The sequence below is a fragment of the Bacillus rossius genome, chromosome 10, assembly GCF_032445375.1.
Source record: "Bacillus rossius redtenbacheri isolate Brsri chromosome 10, Brsri_v3, whole genome shotgun sequence".
NCBI lineage: Eukaryota > Metazoa > Arthropoda > Insecta > Phasmatodea > Bacillidae > Bacillus > Bacillus rossius.
Genome location: NC_086337.1, coordinates 40,088,751 through 40,112,106, shown reverse-complemented (window position 1 = coordinate 40,112,106; position 23,356 = coordinate 40,088,751). Strand labels below are relative to the sequence as shown.

Sequence of the window (23,356 nt, the reverse complement as noted above, 5' to 3'; positions counted from 1 at the left end):
GCATTCTCTGCCATTTTTATGTTGTTGAAAATAACGATTAATGCTTCAATTATAAACTAGAAATTTGTCGTTTTAATAAACCATTGGTTCACCGGGTGCAATTTATTTAAAATAAAAAACAAATCCTGTCACCAATGAAACAAAGGCCATCGAAAATCGAAATCAAATCGATTTTCGTTTTCGATTTCCGACGCAGAACATTTGATATTCTCTTTAAAAAAGCGGGATGTTCATGTTTGTTTATTTATATCAGAAATCCTGAAGCTGGGCGTTGTCTTGGGTATTCATCACTCGAAAAAAAATTTTATCGTGTGAAAGCTCATACTCAACTTAACAGATCGTAGGAGCAAATAAAACTAAGAAAGGTACTCTCGTCTTAGTTTTAACTTATAGACCATGAATAATCATGTATTCAGTAGTTACGTGAAACTTGTTTAGTTGGCTAAAGGCTTAACAAACTTAAATTAAGACTGGTTCGTAGACGGTAGCAAAATAAACTACAGCAGAGTTAGTAGGCCTATTTGTTCAAGAATGGGTGGGAGATTTATTGATATACAGGCAGGCAAGGTACCAATAATGTTCTTTCATGTTTGAAGCAAGTTAATTAAGAAATTCTTTTGTCACCAGTTGGGAGACTATTAGCAAGTGATAAATAGCTACCAAATATATTACATTTAAGCTGTTTTGGTGGAACCAAACTATTAACAAGTCACAGAGTAGTGACTCTTAACTCTATCTTTACATATTTGGTTTCTTGATATTAAGATTTTGCCCAGTGATGAGAATATTCCCTCCCTATTTAAACTCTCAGAGTTTACAATTTTATTCATTTTAACTTCATTGACATAACACCACGCTTGATCTTCTACCAAGACCTGGCCAAGAAAAACATTCATTAAGTACCTAGGTACATAAAGTCTACCATTCACAATTTCCATTTGTAATTAATTCCAGTGTTCTTCAAAGATCACTAGAATTACGCTGGAATGGGTACTATAGGCCAACACAAATTCCTATCTCAGTTCCATTGTGTTGAACCATGTCCTCTGTTACACCTCTGCATTAGTAACTACCACACACATCAGCATCCTTCACTCCTCGCCAACAGGACTGGGGAACCACCCATGCATGTGTAAAATGTTTGCTACTTGTATAATCTTATTCATTATACAATTTGTTTATTAATATTTTATTATAACATTAATATTATCTGTAGTTTGTATTATTCATTTGTTATCCGTTTAATATCCACGTAGGTACCTAGTTGATTCTATAGTGGTTTAGAACCTATTTAGTATTATTTAGTAGATCCCTTTCTATTTAAACTTTGATGGATTTTAAGCCATTAATTCAAATTTTCAATGGATTTGGCACAGTATTGTAATGCAATTGCAGTTAACTTTTTTTTATATGTAAAGTTATTACCGTATGTAACTTACAGACAAGAAATGGGCTGATGTACAAGCACTTTTTATATGAATAAAACAGTAGGCAGAATTCGTATCAATTCAAATTTTATATAACCACCAGCATTTCTACAATGCTAGATAATAAAAGGCATACTCGTGTATTTTTTTCCCCCAGGAACACTTGTTCAACAACTTTCTTCAGCATGCGGACTGTACGGTGGTCAAAGAAGCGAATTTTCTACACTGCAGCAATGGCTGTAGTACTTTACTTCTTGTTGTGTGCACGGAAGCAGTCTGTTACTTTTGAAACAATTGTCCACAACTCAAAAGCAGTAGATGTGTGGGAGTTTGTGGCAGACTTTAGCAACATGAAGAAGCTCAATCCTACTATGTAAGTCATGATGAATAAGTTATTTGTGTACCTCGAGGATCAATAGTACATCATTTCATGCATCATTATTGATTTTTTGAGCTGTACAAAATTTCCAGTTGTTTAGTTTTATCCAATGGCAAGGTCACCAGGTTGATGGGTCAAAGTTAATGGGTTTTATTCTATCTAGTTCTGTATTTTTTCCCTTCAAACAATAGTGTGGTGGGTGTACCTTGTATCCTAAATTTGTTTTGATAACCATCACCGCAGTGATACCTGGGGTTACAAAGGACAAATTGAGCCACAGATGTTACTTTCATCTGTCATTAACAGGCATTACACTTCACAGGAAACAATATATCACTCAACTTATTAGTGCAGTAATGGACTGATACTGAAGTGTGATGTCTGTAAGAACTCCTTTCATATCAGCTTAAATGCAGCGGCATCAAGACTTCAAGTATGGCTTAGGCATGAGATGTACACAATAGCTATGCGTCATTGTCTGATCAAGGTGATAAATTGAAGCAGCTGTTATAATCACATAACCTTTCTCAAAATTGAACTTTTAAAAAAATATTAGCAGAAATGGTCTGTTTATCCTTTTGCCACTGTAGTTCTATAAATAATTTGTGTAAACAAATTCAGGTGGCTGTCAGTGTTTATATACAAACACAATGATGGCTTAGCAAGTGAGTCAAATTGTAGACTGGTTACATGCAGTGGCGACCCTACACAACTTACTTCTGCAGTACCTTAATATTTTGGAGAAGTGCCTTATTGAGGGGGCTGGGCTCTTTTAAAATGTTTTGTAAAATAACCCGGAACTTAAATTTCGAAGATTTTGATCAAGAAGTTTTGATACTCTTTCCTTATAAATTATTAATGGGCAAGTTTTTATAAACAATAATGGTCAAAATCAGGGAAATTGCATCATTATACGAGGCAATAAAATATTTGAAAGTTTTTCTAATATGAAATCAAGGAAACTGAATCTAAAATGAAATGTATCGACCAGCACTTTGAATTAAATAGTAACATAACAATTTAATACTTCCTTTTCCCACTAATGTCAATAATACTTCACGTAAAACAAGATAAACCAGGAAAATGAAAATGGATGGCGCGGGGCCCTGGGTGGTTGCATCACAGCCTGTAGTTCCTCGCTGAGTGTGCAGGTACAGTCGGGGTTGTTGCATACAGGCAGCACAGCTCAAGGTGCCCATGGTCCTGCAACATATTATACTCAAGGGCAAAGAAGCAGGATGATGCAAAATATTAAATTAACAGTCCATGTCCTTTTCAAGCATACTAGGTTGTTCATTGGCCAGATGGTGTGACTACCATCTGGCGCGTTCATTCCCTATGGTTTTTCAGGTGACGTTCTTTCATTTTGCCAGCAAGTTGGACCAGGGGTGGTAGTGGGTAGAGGGTGAGCGGGGAGGGAATACCACCAGGGGCCTTCCTTATTCTTATTCAGACAAAATATCGGATGCTTAGAAACACAAATCAAACCCCCCCCCCCCTTTTCAATTATTTTTAATGAGCTCCTAAATTTTTTTTGTGCTTCCAGCAAAAGGTTGCAGAACGAGCTTGTTAGTTCTCTTCCAAATTTTTAATTACTTTTAATTCACAAGTCTCATTGGAATGCATCATTCAGCCCCTTTAGAGATAAAACACAAAACAGTTTAATATTCGAGCATTAAGGTGGTGCCTCCCATTTCAGGTCATGATTTTATATTTATATTAATCACTGATCAACTTTTAGACTTTTTCAATTGTTTAACTTTCACAAAATGAAAAATTTATAGCTGCCAAAGATACATTTTTAACATTTTGGGGTTGTACAAATAAGGCAAATTTAATTTAAAAAAAAAAAAAGTGTAATTAAAATAGTTGCTGTGTAAATTTCACACATGACTTGAAAATAAAAAAAAAATAAATGTTTACAGGCTCGATTTCGACATCCTCTCGGAGAGCGGAAATTACGACCACTGGCGCTACTCCGCCCAGTACACGGAGTTCCTGTCGCACCTGCCATTCGTGCACAACACTGCACAAGCACACTTCAGTGTGCGGCCCAGTGGCGACGCCTACGTCATACAATCCACCCACACCACGTGCTTTGCAGCCCAGCTGTATTGCTGTGAGTACACCCCTGCTTCGAGAATGCACGGCCTAATGCACGTTACAAATTTGACGAACTAACATCTCTTCTCAGATTTCCATAGTGTCCAAAACAACTCTCTGCTGTGCTTTATACCTTCCTCCATTTCCTTGTTTTTTTTTTTTGTACGTAATCAATCTACAATGAGTGTGTAACTCAGTACATGTGATAGAAGTGAAACTTCTTTGGCAATTTAAACCTCGACTCGTTTAGTATATCGTAAGGGGTAAAACAGCAGAAAAAGGAGACAAGTTTATAAATAAATATTAATCATTTTTAAAATACGCACACCATAAAGAAAAACTGTGCGTGTTACTGTTTCTTCAAACAATTCTCTGAACACAATATGATATTCATTGCAGGTAGATATATCTATGTGGGAAATGCAAGAACTGTCCCAACAGCGCTCTCTATGCTGCTGGTTGAACAAGGAGGAACGTGAGCGCGCTGGTAGCAAATATAAAATTCAAGGCATTCACAGCTGACTGTATAGGATACATATATCCATTTTCTGAAACAAGTTCATGTGCAATGCACAGTGTCTTATTCTTTTGTTCATTTATCTCTTTCATTTCTTTTTTGGGTGGGAATTATCACACAAAGAGAACGAAAATGAGCCCAGCAACGTATGTAGCATAGTGCTATCTTTATGTATCTTTGGTCAAGTATCTATTCTCTGTTCTTTTCGCATCAGAACGTTTCACAACAGTGTTTCATTAAAATTTACTCTCACTGCACCCAAAGATGTTTCACTTCAAAACTTTCAATTCCGCTGCGCTATTTATTAATCAGCTTAATGGCTTCAAAAACCGACACTATTCTTGAAAAATGTAAGTCGCCAGCCTGACAGTTTCATGTAATTACGTGGCAGCTCTCCAATTTAGGAATAATTATTCCTACATAAATTCCAATTTTATGATAATTGTTACAGCTCATTATTACAATTTTTTTTGTGACTTAAATCATTCAGTATCAAAAACTTTGCTTTGCTTGCAGTGAAATCATCCTCGGAGTTCTGGTTCAGCCCCACGGGCGGCGGTACCAACTGCACGGAACGCGTCACCTACGAGTGTCCGCTCTTGCTCGGTCCTCTGTGCCGCAGCGAAGTGATGTACCAGCGCACCCACGTCATGGACAACCTGAAGAAACATTTCGTATCCCTGCCATTCGCCACCGCCTCCATGTAGCCACTGCTCACGTCGGTCGAGTCGTGACAGGGCTATTCGCTCGTGGTGGAACACGAGAGTACCGACGCTGGTTGAAGGTCTTCGCAAGCAGCAATTCTTAGCTGTGGTATAACGAAGGGAGATGAAAATAACTTTCCTACTGATAGTCCACAGGAATTGTTGAAAAGGAGGCACTAAAAAAGCCAAATTAGATACAGGAACAAGAACAGAGAGGGGGGAAAAAAAAATTCACACAGCTCCTTTTAATAACCAAGCAATATAATATACAGGGCAGCATTATTAAACTTTACAATATAAGCTGTGCTGTCATCAAAGTTGAATAAAGAATCAGTTTTGATAGAGATGCAAATCCTTTTCAGTTTTCATTCCCCATAAGGATTATCCAAGTTTCTACTTTACAATTGACAGTACAGATTCCACTTCATCTTACAGAAAAATTCTAATACAAAATATATAATTTTAACCAATTCTACTCTCATTCAAAGTAGCAAGTTGTAAGTTCAGAAACACTTTCATTCATTCAGCACGGAAAGTAATTTAGTGACCAACCTAAGATTGTTAATACTTCAGGCAACACACTTTCAAACTGGGTTCATACAGTAAAATCCCATTGTTATGACCCCTCATGGTCCTGGGAATAGGGTTCAAAATAGAGGGAGGTTTGTTATAACATTTTGGACCATGATTGACTCACTCCCGACCCCTATTCTTTAAATATGCAATTTTTAGCCCCAAGTCCACTTACAAGTTTTCAAAACTAAATATACATTTATTTTAATAGCAGATTTCGTAAAGGTAAGGTCCCCAAGAAAATCACATTTGACCACTAAACGTCACCAAAACAAGCATAAACTCAGTGCAACTGTATCTTTTAACGAGTGCTAAGTCTATTTGACATTGTTTTCATAATGAAAATGAAAGGAATTTTCATTAAAATTTTAATTCGTTAGTCATGAGTCGTAAATGTATACCACGTCAGAGATGTCGAGAGGTTAAGCACCGTAAGATAGCTTTTTTGTCGCTCACGTGAGAGGTGGCATGTTACGAAGGTAGTGAAGGGAAATGGAGGAGGGGACAGGCTCAGCCAGATGTGCCTGCCTTCCACTAGTGATGCGCTCTATACCGCTGCACCACTCTCCTCACAAATACAGAGCACGGACTGCTTGATATTTACTGACAGGCAACATAACATTTCTGCATACATGTTGTTTTTAGAATTTTATGACACACTTTAACATGCTCAATAATGTAAATTTTATTTTATACATTCAATAGCGCAGGTTATTTTAATACCCGGCTATTTCTACTCATTTCACACAAATCAGAATTAAACATATAAGAGAAAGTGCAGGCTGTCAATGATTGTTCTCAAAATCAAGAATAGCAACCAAATTGAAGCAAAAAAAAAAAAAATTGTTATCAACAATCATTCAACAGATCAAACCAAAAAGTGACCAAATCTTGAGTCCAACATAAAAATGTGTAATAAGTAGTCAACAAACAGTAATCAAAACCAAGAGAAATCCAAAATTGCACAAATCAAAGTCGCGATAACACGCAAACACAGAGGGTTGGTAGCAGGTCTGAGCAACTATCACAATAGTTGGATGCGACAGGAATATACCTGGCGTCACAGAATTGTTATCAGTTGTAGGAGGGGGTGCTTGAAGCAGTTTTGAGCCAATTTCCTTTATATTTTTGTCTCAAAACAAATTTTTCAAAATAGGGTCGTAAAAAAGGGGTTTTACTGTAGGTCCATGTCACACACCTTAAGAATAAATGTTAAAATGAAACAAAAAAAAATGTGTACATACTTTTTCTTCAGATTCCAAATCCTCAATTTGACGAGTGTTTGTCCCCCCCATCACACATCTCTATTGCAGAACTTATGCTGTGGCCTTCTGAATAAATTGCTGTTTCTCCTGGGGGCAGATCAGCATAGCTTTTTTTGGTACTAAGTAGCAAAAGCAAAAAAATAAATAAAACTGGAACCAAAACATTTCATGGCACTGTATGAATAACAGGTTAATTAACACACCAATTTGTAAATTTTTCTTAGCAGTTTCCCACAAAAGCATTTTGAAAGGAAACACTGTGGAACACACAAGGAAAGCTGCATTTAGTTTTCTTACTGTAATGTATTTTAATATTTACATGATTATTATGTGAACAAATTTACATTAAAGATTGTCTGTAAAGCATGTATTTCGAACACTGCAAGTAGAAGGCCACCAGAGAGGAATGTGCCACCAACATGAAAATTATAAATAATTTATTTTTTCAGTTTTATTCATTAAATATCAATGCACAAAATACAATTTGTTTTATTTCAGTTCAACACAAAGCACTGGCTCAAACAGTCACCATGTCCAAAGCAGCTTCATGTGCTCTTTATCGACCAGACCATGAGGACAAGCAATTTTGGGCCTTAATAACACTCACTGGTCAAAACTTAGCTTTCCATTTTTAATTCATACATTTATATATACTACACCATACATATTATTTTACAGCTTCTATTTCCTATCTGAATACTCTTAAATATGCTTGTCCTCATGTTCAAGTCGGAGAGTTCTTGAATCTATGCAAGAGAAGCTGTTTTCCAACTTCCTTTCTTTCTAATTAACTGACTTCTCACACTGTAAATTCACAATCAGTGACTTGCAGAAGATGATCATTAAAAAATAAAGCTATTTTTAAAATAATTTTTTCAGTACCACTTAGCTTCATATCAAGTTAGAGAATATGGATATTAAAACTAAAAGCTTTTTAAAATTCTTACTACACTATGTACGCAACAATGGATAAAGCGACTAGTTCTGAATCAATAACAAATGCACTATCATGACTTTACAAACTGAAGAGAAAATATTGTGGTGTCACTAATCAACAGTAGAGAATCAAGTATTCTAAATGGGAATGTGGCATCTTTTGGATAAATTAAGGGTTCATTGCTAAAATAGTTAAGCATGATGTGTATGTAAAATATAGGCTAAAAATCCAGTATATAATGTAAAATTTTAGGGGTGTGAGAATATTCGTAAATGCAAATAGCTATAAATATACTATTCGCATATGGAGGTCAAATATAAAAAATAAAAATTGTGAATATTTACATGCACATGTGCTTAGTGACTAGTGGTTCAAAGTGATTCCTTTTTCCACCAAATTTTAATGTTGTAGTTTCTAATCTACCCATAAATTTGTATTAACGTGTACCGCAATGCATGTTTAAACAGTTTATTCCAAGAAATTAAATTAACAATCTTAATAAATTCAACACGCGGTAGCTTGTTAGTAGTAAATAAACACAATGCCATTTCCAAATGAAACAGAATGTAGGCAGGAATGCCAACACATACTGTATTGTTTAAAGATCATTTTCTATAATTTATAAAATGTTAAAATAAATATCCAAAAACATTTAATTTCAGCATAACTTTTCCTAAATTTCTTTTGATTAGCACAGTTAATCACAGTTTTGTCTGTCACCGCTCTTTGAGATTACAAGCACTATTTTTTGTTATTTAACCATTTGGTATTTATTGTCCTTAAGTGCTGGGTAGCCCTAACCTCTGTTGTAGTCATTAAAAACATTAAAATGGAGATTTGTATTTTTAAAATAATGTTCATTGAAGTTCATTACCATAAATGGACACCGGGAAAAGTGAAGAGTCAAGTTCTAAAAATTTTAAACATGACATACAAATTATTAAAATAAGTGGAATATTTTACTTTACCAGCAACAAGTAAATGGCAGAATGTTAAACGTGACATTTAAGTTCTAAAATCTCAAACAAGTAACCTATTTTAAATTATGCTTTACAATTTTTTGAACAGGTTTTTGTAATTAAATATATGCAATGCTACTTGTTTTTTTTTTAAATTCACTTCAAGTAAAACGAAACATTTGTGTTACTACTGAGTTTGCAGTGATAACTTGATATTAAAAACAACTGAAAAAAATGGTTTGCCATTATTTTTTAATTTTGTCAATTTGTTTAGCTAATTATTATAGTACATTAAAGAAAAAAACATCATGACACTGTGGTGGATAGTTTCTTTCAAATGAAGTTTCAATTTCAAGAACAGCAAATGTTACTGTATAAATAAATAAATTTAGCCCTGATACCCAAAACTTTGTGTGTGAATGTGGTTTATTCTCGTGTATTCTGTATTGTATGGTGATTCATCAAAACAAAATATAACATTTACAACTTCGAAGCTATTTACATTCAATTAAAAAATATGACTACTCGATTTGAAAATATTTGACCACCAAAATCCACTATTCACACACCCCTAGTAAAACTATAAATAAATGACAATTCAAAAATTTCAACCACTTCTCATTACTTGTGAATATTTGATACTCCCTCAACTAACATGGTAACATGAAAGCATAATTTGAAAAACCTGTGGAGGTTTCAAAATGATAAATAAAAAAATGTCCAAAATAAAAGGCACGTAGTCAGATGCATGCATGAATACATATGTGATATGCAACACACAGCTTGATCACATCACATTTCAATTAAATTTCAAAATATGCACAGCAAACACATCAGCTACAATCTGCATGTACATGTGTACATTTACAAACATTTAATGCACATGAGACAATTGAAAATGAGGACAAAAAAAATAATTTCATAAATAAACTCATTTCTTTAAGTGTGAAAAAAAAAAAACCTTTTTAATGTCCAAAATAAAAGTCTAAGAACAATGAAGAACTTAGTTTTGTGATCTGAACTCCTGCTAGCAAGATTACCAAAGAGCTTCACCAACACAGCTATTGGAGGTAAAGTTTATGGAGTACAGTGAGTATACCAAACTGTAGCTGAATGTCTTGGAATGAAGCTGAAATTTAATTCTTTGGTACTTTGTAACAAATTCTTATCCTATATTACATTAAACCATTATTAACTTTATTAATAAATATGAAAATCAATGAAATGTTGCTGTATTCCACATTTTATTCCGTTTTTACATCAAAATTGATTAGTGATGTTCGTAGTGTTCAGACATTCCATCACTTGGCAGCATTTTTGTAAAGTGAAACTTTAAAATGATTTGCAGTCTTCTAAATATTCAGTTAATATTTGTACTTCAAGTTAGAATACTATTTTCTTGAAAGATTATCAATGCTTTAGCATTTTAATTTGTGCCATAGTACCATAATATAAATTTGGCTTTAATATGGCCCACATTCCAACAGTTCACAATTTATAAAATTATTTGTCTAATAGTGATGTGTAGGTTATACTTTTTCTTTTCCAATTCTCGGTTAACCTACACCACAATTTCCTGTCACACCAAAGGTAGTCTGACAAACTGCATCTTTATTTATTCAGTATGACTTAGCACTCCAAGTTACAATAATCTGACCACAAACAAGTCACCAAGCACCTAGATAACACAGGTGGTTTATGTCTCACTAGATGTTACCTACATCCTACGGAGCAGCAATATCTAGTAATGTGTATTTATTAGGGATGGGTGAATCAAATCCTTAGTATTCTGAAGTTTATTTAAATTTTTTTCTTCATACATACCTATCCTGTTATCATTCCCCAAGATATTGTTATCTAACATGTAACTATATAAATCAAATTACAATATGTATTGATTATGGAAACTGTTAACGGTACACGTAGCTTAACGGCACAGTTCATGATGCTTACACACACTTCCGAGATATTTTAATTAAACAATCATAGTTGACCAAAACAGTGCAATGTTAATTTTTTTTTACCCAAAATGGAAAATTCACATACGGGATGCAGTAAATTATACTAAACAAAAAATCGGCATAAAATCTGTGACCCATACGCAGGTAAATACGATACTTTACTGGACATGTTGGCTGAAGTACTTTAAAACTGTATCGCATACTAGCAAGTAGAAGTTACAGTTCAGCTAACCATCACTACAAATCTCAAGTGAAGTGTGGAAATACTGGAAATATTTTATTGTAGACTAATCATGTATTAGGTTTTTTTATTCTCTTGATGTGCAGTAGAGCAGATCATCACGTTGAAATAAGAGTATTTTGCAATAAAAACTGTGTTATCTTTTTATAATTTATTCCATTTTAAATTCACTTTTTCAACTGTCACATGAAACATAAACATTGTGTAACTAATCTTAAAACCACAAATTTGTAAATCTGTAAATCCATAATAAGAATTGAGCTGGGAACCGAGGCAAGACTTGACATCATCAGAATCAAGGAATCATCAATATTTTGTCATCACTGTTAATGTTTAATTTAAGTACCATTGTCAGACTTCATTTCTCACTATTTTATTCAAGCCAGGTGTTGATGTGATACAAACAAATAATAATGTTTAGACGTTAGAAAAGAAAAAGTTAAATTTACTCACCATTCAGATAGATCTTTGAACCATCAAAACCATCAGACATTACCTAAGCTGAAAAATCATAGTTCGTTAAAATGCTGCCAAGAAACAGTAAGTCAAAATCCTTGTTAGTTTTCATTAGTTACATGACTGATTCCAAGTTCGAGCGGTGTGTTGCCTTGGGTTTTAGGAATTGTAAATGCTATGCAGATACTAAAACAGCCAAGAGCTCACAAATTATTAACACAGCTACTATGAGAAAAAAAAAAAAATTATATACTTAAAAGAATGTCATTCAGAGCGACAACTAAAGTAGTTACCATGTGCGAGAGCACAGTTGCTTAAACATCCAGTATCGCACTCTCTTAAAACATACATATGTATCTACTACACGACTAGTCCTCACAGCATTTGAGAGCAGCTGCAACTAAATACCTACTAGAGATTACAGCAGTTACTTTACACAGCGTACAATGCTATAGTTACACATTATTGCAGTTTAGAATTACCTTCAACTAATATATAAACTATGCTTACATGTGTGGGCGAAAATCAGTGGGATTACCCAGGGGGCCCGTGGGATGTTTCATCATTCCCATTTCACAGTGACGGTTTTGCAAAAGAGCAAGCAGACCCCCTCAGAGGGGTTCTTTTTTGATTCCAGAGGGCGCCCAGGCCCCCTTATGCTTATATGAACATCCATTTGTATATCTATTGAGCTTTACTAACCACTTTATACAATATTCTCAATTAAGACATGAAGTCATTACCTACTCCAGTCCACATTTCATTACTTTATATATTTCAGCTTAGCATCATGATTAATATACTACAAGCTACACTGCTAATATAAATATTAAAACTATTAAATAGGTTACATGACTAAATATACTAAATACAAAATTTACTATAACTAATTTTTTGCACAAAGACACATGATGATAACCTGCTCAGTGGACAGTCAGAAATTAAATAATAAAAGGAGATGCATAAAATGCTATTCTCTTACATACTGTATTGTGTTCAGTCTGTGATTATTCTTCGCTACATATTTGTGACATAAAACATGCAAAAGATATAAAATATCTAGTTTTGATTAGTTTAACAAAAACACCTCTCTTTCTAATGACAACACAAAAAAATTAAATAAAAAATCAGAACTGTTACCCACGACAAACGAGGCTAATGAAAGTGGCAAATCTTTAAAATATACACAAACTTCATTTACTAGGCATAGTAATACCACTGGATAAAACGTCAATGGTTAGTTGTAGAGAAACCAATTGTCGAACATTAAGGTGCTTACTCTACAAGTTTATATTCTTTTGTTATCTGGCAAAAAATCAACAAAAATAATGAAGGCAGAATTTTACATTAGAAAAACCATCAGTTGGCATTTGCTTTAGCCATATTTCATACATCAAAAAAAAAAAAAAAAATGGAAGGTTTATATTAATCTATGGAGTTGAGTTCAACCCTGTTATAATGTTCTTGCTTATGTTTTCCTGCTTTATAACATCATATTTTTAAACTCTCAACATTTTCTCCATAAGTTCAATTTTTTTTGTTATAAATATCACGAATAGTGAATTTCTTGCTTATAATGTTTGCTTTATAAATTTCAATGAAAAAAGAGTTTTAGTAACTTAACTATTCCAACACTTATCCCGTCTATGAATATTAACAAGTTAAAAGGTTAACTTCATACTTTACGCACATTTTTGTTTACAATCTCTGCTATACCATAGATGCAGATGGTACAAATAAGACTGTAGGGAAAAACCAAATTTTAGTGTGCCAAAACATTAGCGCTACATGTAGTGCCAGCTATCGCTGTGTATTAAATATATCAATTACAAATTCTTCCCTTCCTTGCCATTCTAGTATGTTTTCAAACGTACGTACGTTGTCCTGCAATATTTTAGATTGCCAACTATTTAACAATGACAAGAATAAAAAAAAATTGCTGATAAAGAGTTTAATTTCATTGTCATTGTCACGAACCGTGAATAGTTTTTACAGAATGTTGCAGTGTGTCTTTACAGAAAAATAAAATGGAAGCACGATGAAGTTGAAAAATTGTTAGCTTGGTTAACCAAATTCGCAATTTGAGTGTATCCATCAGTGGTTTTAAATTTAAATTTGTTTATACAGCTTTATGAGCAAGTTGGTAAAAAGTTCAAAAACTGACACATGCTAAATTTGTATTTCCATCTTACGTTTGTTTTTTTCCCTTATGCCCATCTAAAAAACATTAAAACAGGGTTCTACTGTAACTCTTTCGTGGTAGTGTCAAATAATATTATGGATAGCCAATGCAATAGAATGAAAATACATTCCAGTTCCAGACATTCTTTTTTTTTTTTCATCATATCTTGTTTGCTGTGTTACAAATATATGACTATGATGTACAGCGTACAAAATGGCGTATTTTCCCAGTTTTTGAGAGGTAAATAGCAAAATATACGCTTAAAGTTTTTCGGACAGTGAAATAACGTAAAATTAAAAGCAAAAAAACAAAAAAAACTGCAAAACCGTAAATACAAGATTCCCCGTGAAGTGCTTCCAACATAAGGGTTATATGACTGTTGCACATGTCGAATATGTGCAGAGCTTTAAGAAAAATACAGTAAATCCTCATCTTGTCAGATACTATGAACTCTACTTTCAAGTCAAATCAAGCTGCTGCTACTTGCTCAACTCGAGTTGACCCACATTTTAACTTTTTATCCTCATAAGCACAACTTAGTTTTCGATAAGGAATTTGGGTGGTTTATACTGTAATTGTAGCGCTTTAGTATAAATAAAATTATCCCGTGGTTAATTACAACAAATGTTTCAATTAACTGAATTTCCAATAAATTGTTTAAATTAAATAAAAAATAAAAAAATAAAAACTATACACACTAAGTTTGAATGTACACACAGCTTTAAATTAATGTTGATAGTTCCCTCTGATGTAGTTACTTCTGAATATTCATTAAATTGAAGCGAATAACACAACTTCAAACATAAAAAAATTTGTTTCTTGTTTATTCAGATAAACAAGGTTTCACTCTATGTCAACATTCTGAGTACGTAAACATTCCTCTTCACAAGAATACTACATCAACTGAAACATTTTAATTCATAATATATATAGAACCATAAAAAAAGAATATAAACTTGCCTGAAATAGCTAATTACATACACATTTTAAATAATCAATCATGCTGCAACGTATAGTACATTTAAATGTTTTAATTATCTAAATAATAATAATAATGCAATTAAAAAATATTAACATCCAAAGCCTAAAATTTTTTGTATGCCATTTGCATGCCAAATTTATTTTGCATGCACAAAACTCGTCCATACACAATACTGGGAAAAAATGTCACCAAAATACTCTGAACAGTGAAAAGTCAATGTCATCAATGTGTAAACTATGAAACACAACATGTATGTTTTGGGTCAGCCTACTAGTGTTCAAGAAACATGGGCTCAACAATTTTTACACATGTTAACCATCTTTTAATTAACCATCGGGAGGCTTAACTTACCAAATTGCATAACTAACATCTCAGCTTATTTATATTTAAAGGTTTAACACGGGCATTTTTGTCTATGATATTTGACCCTCAAGTAAACACCACAATTGAGCAACTTTTGTGGTTGTAACTGTTTTAGGACCTCTGTAAAACAAGATCACAATATATTATTTTTTTTTCAAAATCGAAATCATGGTATTGGTAACGAAACTCAATTCCTGAAATAAACGTCATTATATCATCAGATCTACGATTCATCCATTTCATTCTCGTATTCACCCATTTTCTACAAAAAACAATCCGTATATCAAAGGTAGGGTCCCCGAATAAAATTGTCGATTTAGTTAATCCTGGCGTTAAATGACACTCGACTATAAAAAAAAAGATTTTTTTTTTATCGTGGTGCATTTGCGGGGAAATTCATTTTTTTCAACGCCAGTCGACCGGAATCCCGGAGGTTCGACGCAGCCCTGCACGAGGAGAGTTCTCACGCGGACGAGAAGGGGTCCGACACGGGTCCTCCCGGGCCCTAGCCCCGCAGCCCGGCCATCGCGCTCGACGGCTGGTGTTGGCGGTGGTACTGCTGCTGAGATGGTTGCTGCTGCTGCTGCGGTGATGGCGGCGGCGGCGGCTGCTGCTGAACCTGCTGATGCTGATGCTGAAGCTGCTGCTGCTGCAGCAGATGCTGCTGCTGGTGCATCATGATCGACTGCTGCTGCTGCATGGCCAGCATCTGGCCGCTGTGCAGCCCGCCGCCCGAGTCGGCGCCTCCCGAGCTGAGAGTGTCCTCCTCCCCCCCCATCGCCTCGTTGTTCTCGGCCAGCCTCCGCGAGGCCTCGTTCTGGGCGAGCCAGGCGGGGGTGTCTTTGATCTTCCCGTACCTGCAGCCACCGTTAAAATCGGTTTAACTCGCTCAAACATTGCTTATTAACCGAAGAAACATCTTTAAGGGTCTAAAATAAAATTATATCTTTAGCTCAAGTTTATACTTAACTAAAGTTGTCATGAACGAGTGCAGGCTATCGAAAGTAGTTAACTCGGCACTAGGCAGATCGCACGCAACGCATACGATCGGCGAGATATTGATATTCAACTTCGCGTGCGCGCTCTATACGGGAATCAACACAACCAAATGATGAATGGTGCAAGCTGGCGCTGGCTACAATTTTTGTAAGTGGGACACAGCTGCAACGAAGATGAACAGATAAAGGTTATGATTATGACTAGTGTTGGGCCGATTCCTAAAATATACCGATTCCGATTCCATTTTCGATTCTTAAATTAAAGGGTCGATTCTTCGAATCCGATTCAGATTCCTTAATTTTTATCTGACGACGTTCAACAGAGTAATATACCGTATTTACTCGCATATAGGTCGCTGCAATTTTACCAGATTTGATGGGGAAAAAATGAAGTGCGACCTATATGTGAAGAAAAAATATTTAAAAAATTTGAGGTACAGTAGAACCCGTTTATAGTGAACCCGCCTATAATGAATTCCCGTTTATTGTGAATTTCCGTCTCAGTCCCGGCAAAATGATGTGAGGTTATGTATTAATTTATTGGATATAGCGCACAACTTTTGTCAACGTTGATACGTTTTCCCGTGTACTACGAACAAATTTTGCCGACATAATGCACATTTATCTCAAATATTTTCATATAATTACAAGTTTTTTCACAAAACGTCTATTATGATAACATTGAAGTTTTTCTCTGCAATACGCTACTCGATTATCCACTGTTCATATTATAAACAAGTCGTATTTGAGTGGCCTCGGTAGGCTACGTGTAGCCAAAAATGGTGATCAGTTTGGTGAAAATAAAAAATAGTTTTCCCTGCATAGTTAAAGAATGGGCAAACGCGTGTACATTTAATATGTAATCAAAATTAAACATAAATTACCACCACACAAATGCGTATGTACATTATAGCAGCAAATTCAATATTTTTACGTCTCATTTTTATCGTTCACGTTTCGGACATTTTGATCGAGTAAGATTCGTAAGACTACCACTAGATAGAACTCTGTGGACTAAATTTTTCCATAGAAAGTGAGACATTTTCCTTTCAGCTTTAGCAACTGCGATACTAAATGATACGTAGTGTTCTTTGATGCGCCAGACTCGTTATTTTTCGTTTATTTACTTTTGACGGTAAAAAGAATTTCGTGTTATTAAGCTGCAAATGTGCTTCAAAAAGAAATGCGTACATAAAAAAGGGGGAAAAGCGCGGTGAAAAACGTAAGGCATTATCTGTACGAGATAAACTGGACATTATTGAAAAGGTAGACTCCAACCCCACTGTCCCGCACGTGTTATTACTGAAAAACGAAAGAGACTGCCATAACCTAAAAACCACAAGTACCATTTTCACTTTTCGTAGTAGTACTGCATTCTTTCACATCGCATTATTTCTTAGCAACATGTGCCAACCGTACATATCAAAGTTTAACATCCTTTTTTTTTTTCAACAATGTTCTTTAATTTAATATGTCATAAACAGGGCTAGATTTTAAGGAATATTTTAACCTGCCGAACGGACAGGTGTAATCGAAAATTTGCCTGTCCGCCGTCCAATTTGCCTGTCCGCTGTTTTACCCAAATAAAAAAAATTTCAGTCGCTGAAAAAGTGAGAAAAAAGGATTTTTGCTATATTTTGCACCTATTTTTAGCACACACTTAACATCCTTATTTAATCATCATTTTCAGACAAGTCACTGTCCGAGTCACTGCACAAATTACTTGGCTGATTTTGTCTTGAACATCTTCGAAAGGGTCGACGTTTTCTCTGAACATTATGATACCAGAGATTTATTGCTGGTGCTGGATCAAACTCACTTTCAGCCATTATTGTTTATTTATAGATATTGTCAAAGACGTTTTATTTGCGGTCGCGGTCGCATAAATGTTATTAATCACCTCTGCTAGTGCGTTCGAATAACCTCGGCGTCACAAGTTGCACCTGTCCACCGGACAGTTGCCTTTTTTATTTTGCCTGTCCGGACGAGATTTTGCCTGTCCCGGGCAGGCGAACAGGTGCTAAAATCGAGCCCTGGTCATAAATAAATAATACATTACTATCACGGTAAATATACATCTCGGTTGTTACGGTAACTATAGTGCAAATACGGTATAGATCATGCTTCTGAAGTAATTATGGTATTCTACAAAGAATCATTAGTTCTTATTATGGTAATTATCTTAAAATAACTATTGGATTTGTACTGTAGTTATGGTACATCATCCATATTTCTTCGTATGTTGATGTTCATTTGTCTTTTCTTCATATTTACGTGCGCCATTATTTGAGACAGGAAGTTTCAGAAAAAATTTTAATGGACTTTATATCACACATTTAATGGCGTAAATGATGAGACCTCGGGCAATTTAAACGCTTTATACGGTAAAACCTACCATGCGGAACCTCGTAAGCGAGTTTTACTGTATTTTTTTTCCGTAAATAGTAAAAAACCGAATCCTTTCACGAATCCTATATCAGACCCGCCGAATCTTCGAATCCCTAGGATTCGGCGGATATTGGATTCGGTCGCCCCATCCCTAGAATCAACCCATCACTAATTAAGACGTCTGAAAATGTCTTTAAAAGAAAATTTACACATCAGACAAATTTGTATTATTGTTAATTAAATAAGTAAGCAGTAATATCCAAATGAATATTAGATTTGAACTTTAAAATATATTGTTTATATGAGAAAAGTACCTACACAAAGCTCTAAGAAACTAATGGCGATACCAAAAACATCATGTGACGTTTACGCGAGAGGTTTTTTAATTCAAACTTTGACGCCCTAAAATATTGGTGCGACGATTATGCGATAAAACAGAGTAATTTTAATGACAATAACGGTGAAATCCAGTATTTTAAATGATGACATTTATGCCATAAAATCTTGGTTTTTATTTGTGTGTGTGTGTGTGTGTTTGTGGTGTGTGTGTGTGTGTACATATATATATACAGTAGAACCCTGTTATAACGAATCTGAAGGGAGTCATTTATATGTTCACTATAGAGGGGAAACTTTATATCTGGGAAAACTTTTATATTGGCAATACATACTCAAAAGCAAAATCTTAACTACACATAGGCCTAAGCCAAGAATATAACGAATGAAAATACTCAAAGCAACAGTTTTATGAGCAAATGCATATATTATTTTTAATGAACTACACATGTACAAACTTTCTATTACCTAATGGTTCTTGGACGTTGGCGTATTATCCTTTTTTCAGGCATTCAATACTCTGTGACGTTTTCGCAGCTTGAGAAAGAAGAATGTTCAGCTTGTTTAATATTGTACCTACTTGATGTGGATGTTGCAATTCCCAGTTCCTTTGCTATTAACACGTGCGGGACAGTGGGATTGGAGTCTACCTTTTCAATAATGTCCAGTTTATCTCGCACAGATAATGCCTTACGTTTTTTTCCGCGTTTTTACATTCTTTTATGTACGTATTTCTTATTGAAGCACATTTGCAGCTTAATAACACGAAATTCTTTTTACCGTCAAAAGTAAATAAACGAAAAATAACGAGTCTGGCGCATCAAAGATCACTACGTATCATTTAGTATCGCAGTTGCTAAAGCTGGAACGAAATTTTCTCACTTTCTATGGAAAAATCTAGTCCACAGAGTTCTATCTAGTGGTAGTCTTACAAACCTTACTCGATCAAAATGTCCGAAACGTGAACGATAAAAATGAGACGTAAAAATCTAGAATTTGCTGCTATAATGTACATACGTATTTGTGTGGTAGTAATTTATGTTTAATTTTGATAACATATTAAATGTACACGCGTTCGCCTATCTTTAACTATGCAGGGAAAACTATTTTTTATTTTCACCTGATCACCATTTATGGCTACACGTAGCCTACCGAGGCCACTCGAATACGACTTGTTTATAATATGAACAGTGGACAATCGAGTAGCGTATTGCGGAGAAAAACTTCAATGTGATCCAGAATAGACGTTTTGTGAAAAAACTTGTAATTATATGAAAATATTTCAGATAAATGTGCATTATGTCGGCAAAGTTTGTTCGTGGTACACGGGAAAACGTATAAACATTGACAAAAGTTGTGCACTATAACCAATAAATTAATACATAACCTCACATCATTTTGCCGGGACTGAGACGGAAATTCACAATAAACGGGAATTCATTATAGGCGGGTTCACTATAAACGGGTTCTACTGTATATATGAACCACACAGGTAAAGATGATAGCTTGAAATTAAGAAACGTCGACGCACAATGTTTACACGCTAACCCAGTAATGCATCCCTCCACAAGCACAAAGGCTAAATTTTCAAACAGGACACGTTTAAGAGGGGAAAAAAAAAATTGTCACCTGCAGCGGAAGTGTTGGTACATGTTGGCGTAAGAGACATTCAGCATCTTGGCGCCTTCATCCATCTTGATGTTGCCGTCACGTATCTCCTCCAGCACTCTTATCACAGACGGCTGCCTCCAGAACTTGCTCCCGCGGTTGGTCGTCGGTGCTGCAGGAGACGAACTTGGGCTGAACTGCTACGCATTTCCAACAAGGTGAAAATGAGCAATCGGCTCACCAAACACGTCAACAAGAAACTACAATTTACTTAGTGCGCCACTACAGTAAAAAAAAACCTTTTAAGAAGTTACTTAAAGTACATATTTACCAATTTAATCTTAACAACAGGTGAATTGTATTTATAGGTCCAGTGCTAAATTTTTAAACATTTTTATGCAGGAAATTTTAAAATGAATTTTTATAAGAGGTTTTCACTGCACTTCCATTCAAAGCAATCTGTCCATGTGTGTTCGTGTGCTCCCCATGTCTGTGTTCGCACACGCTCGCATGTGCATTTGCACAATATTCTTGTACTGCAATGCTTTTTTTGTTCTTAGGTAAACAAGAAAGTCTTGAAATACACGGAAAATTATCGAGACCTGGCCAACTTTGAACCCCGGTGCTACAGTTGTGGCGGAATGTAAAAGGGTTGAAGTGTGCCCTGCCTACAAAATTTGCTTTGCAGCGATTAAGTCTTATCTATGCTAGGCAGATAACAGTGCCTTGCACTGTTCCATATCACTTGCTCTTGGTGTCTGTAACTATACATTTACAGAAATGATTTTATGTTAAATGTATATGTGTTAATTTCAGAATAAATGTTATACATAGTGTCTAAGTATGCTACACGTAACAATATTCTCTATGACCTGTATTCTGTTTGCAACCAGTGTGAAAATTTTCATTCATGCAATTATTATATTTTTAATATTTCCAACACTGTAGTGTTATAATGACTGATTTATATGTTTCAGTATATTTTATAATTTTTGGCAAGGGTTTTCAATCCGACATTTTCTTGTCTTTATAAATCACCTTGCTATAGTGTGTGCCACATGTGGTTACAGAGGCCTTGCTTTGCTTGGTCAAATAAATAGACAAAAATATCGACAAGTTTCCTGTTAAGACCACTATTATATTTAATTATTTATTTATTTAACCCACCCTCTGCCTTACCTTTTCTATGTATGGGGAGTCGTTGACCCTCCTCCTCTTGTACACGCCCCGGGGGGAAGAGGCGTCACTCTTTACGGCACTCACGGCACTCACAGACACGGGAGTCACGCACGTGCGTTCCACCTCCTGCTGCTGGGCCAACTGCTCGTCCCCAAACTCCGAGAGCCCGCGGATCTTCAGCCCCTCCGCCGTCTCCAGCAGCGACGGCAGCTGCTCCTGGACAAGACAACACCCACTCGGTACCAGACGGATGCCTCCTCATTTCCAGAAGCTTGTTTCTGAACCTCAAGATTGGCTGATGTTCTCAGGGTTCGAAGCCAACCACTACTTCACTCTGGATTTATTTATATATATATATATATATATATATATATATATAATAGAGAGAGAGAGAGAAAGAGAGAGAGAAAGAGAGAAAGAGAGAAAGATAGAGAAAGAGAGAAAGAGAAAGAGAGAAAGAGAGAGAGAAAGAGAAAGAGAGAGAAAGAGAGATACCAACTACACTAGTGATTTCCAACAGCAGAACCTGGAAGCATCAATGATGTCATCTATCATGGCCGGCAACACTAGTGGCATCCACCAGCGGAAATTGGAATCAAAATGGCAGGCGTGAAATCACACAACCTCGCCACCGACAGCAGAGGAAACAAAGATTACTTTGGAGGGCGGGGGAGAGGCGGGAAGGCATTTGGTAGCCAGGAGGGCATACCATAATAATTTCTCCCTTGTGCAAATACAGCATAAAATTTCTAGCTTGCTCACTCAGCATATCATAATTCCTATATGGCATACCCTAATTAAATTACGTACCGTAATGGCTAAGGAAAACCTCGCAACTCCAAAAATTTCACACATAAACTCACACACATATTATTACATTATACTAAACCTTTCTTAATAACCACCTGCTAACACCTAAGGCTCAACCTCCCCTCCAAACTGGATTGTTAATTTTTACACATTGTGTAAGTTATGCCAAATGTTGGGAGTTATGTATTGCTTTTAATTTTAAATACCTACAGTGCGTTAATGATTTAACAGTAAGATATTTAATTTTTTGGCAGAATGTTAAGAAAGTTTTAGAGATGATCGATCATGTGTAAATTTAATCTTAACTCTGAAGAAAAGCCTCTTTCCTGAACAAAAATAATAAAAAAGCTTCCTAATAATTTTCTGACATATTTTTCACACATTCTCTAAAAAGGGCTGCGATACTTCAAAAAGTTTACCATTTTAATGAGTAATTATGTTTGGTTATAAATTCAGAATGCTACTTAAAAATAGTGTAAATGGTTTTTAGGCTAGGTTAGTTAGCGACATATAAAATTCTTTCAATAGCGTGGCTGGTTGATTAGGTTTATGGTTAGCCACATTATAAATATTAAGATCATTATAAATTACCAATTTAAAATATAATTACGTAACTTAACCAAACATTCTTACTGTTTTTAAATATTTTTGATGTATCTACGCTAACCATTTGTTCACACCATTTTACAGAATTTTATTTATGTAGCAACCTAACCAACCATTCACACAATGTCATAGTACATTTAACACACCTAACCCAACAACTTGCTAAACCGGTTAAATTTCTTTAAGTATCAAAACACCCCCTTAGAGAATGATTGAAAAAAAAAGGAAGTAAAAGAATGCATTTTTAATTGATTTTTTTTTGTAAAGGAGTCTTTTTCTTCAGAATTACCTAAAGTTCTTTAAGTTTCAAAAGTAAAGGCAAAGGCAAAAATGAACATTTGATACTGAATTTTTGAAGTAACGTTAAATTTTTTACACAGTT

At 35.1% G+C, this 23,356-nt stretch overlaps 2 protein-coding genes across 4 annotated transcripts in view; one reads left to right on the top strand and one right to left on the bottom strand.

The window, feature by feature from the left end:
• Nucleotides 1-120: 120 nt before the first annotated feature.
• Nucleotides 121-5,476, top strand: LOC134536009 (uncharacterized). Its single transcript, XM_063375503.1, has 4 exons — nucleotides 121-365; nucleotides 1,585-1,800; nucleotides 3,732-3,925; nucleotides 4,943-5,476. The coding sequence occupies exons 2-4, from the start codon at nucleotides 1,613-1,615 to the stop codon at nucleotides 5,131-5,133; spliced, it is 573 nt and encodes a 190-aa protein (XP_063231573.1). The 5' UTR covers nucleotides 121-365; nucleotides 1,585-1,612; the 3' UTR covers nucleotides 5,134-5,476.
• A 1,928-nt stretch (nucleotides 5,477-7,404) lies between these two features.
• Nucleotides 7,405-23,356, bottom strand: part of LOC134536008 (protein bric-a-brac 2-like) — a 28,714-nt gene continuing 12,762 nt past the window's right edge. For all 3 annotated transcript variants that reach the window (XM_063375499.1, XM_063375502.1, XM_063375500.1), the window contains exons 4-6: nucleotides 21,559-21,774; nucleotides 20,401-20,579; nucleotides 7,405-15,906 (exon numbers count right to left, since the gene is read on the bottom strand). In XM_063375499.1, the coding sequence (XP_063231569.1) occupies nucleotides 15,555-15,906; nucleotides 20,401-20,579; nucleotides 21,559-21,774 (747 nt within the window). In that variant the 3' untranslated portion in view covers nucleotides 7,405-15,554. The remainder of the gene's footprint in view (nucleotides 15,907-20,400; nucleotides 20,580-21,558; nucleotides 21,775-23,356) is intronic.

What these genes read in the sequence shown, in the direction of transcription:
- LOC134536009 (XM_063375503.1), top strand. Translation starts at nt 1,613, where the DNA reads ATGCGGACTGTACGGTGGTCAAAGAAGCGAATTTTCTACACTGCAGCA. An exon ending in AAGAAGCTCAATCCTACTAT is followed by an intron (nt 1,801 to 3,731) that starts GTAAGTCATGAT and finishes AAATGTTTACAG; the next exon opens with GCTCGATTTCGACATCCTCT. An exon ending in TGCAGCCCAGCTGTATTGCT is followed by an intron (nt 3,926 to 4,942) that starts GTGAGTACACCC and finishes CTTTGCTTGCAG; the next exon opens with TGAAATCATCCTCGGAGTTC.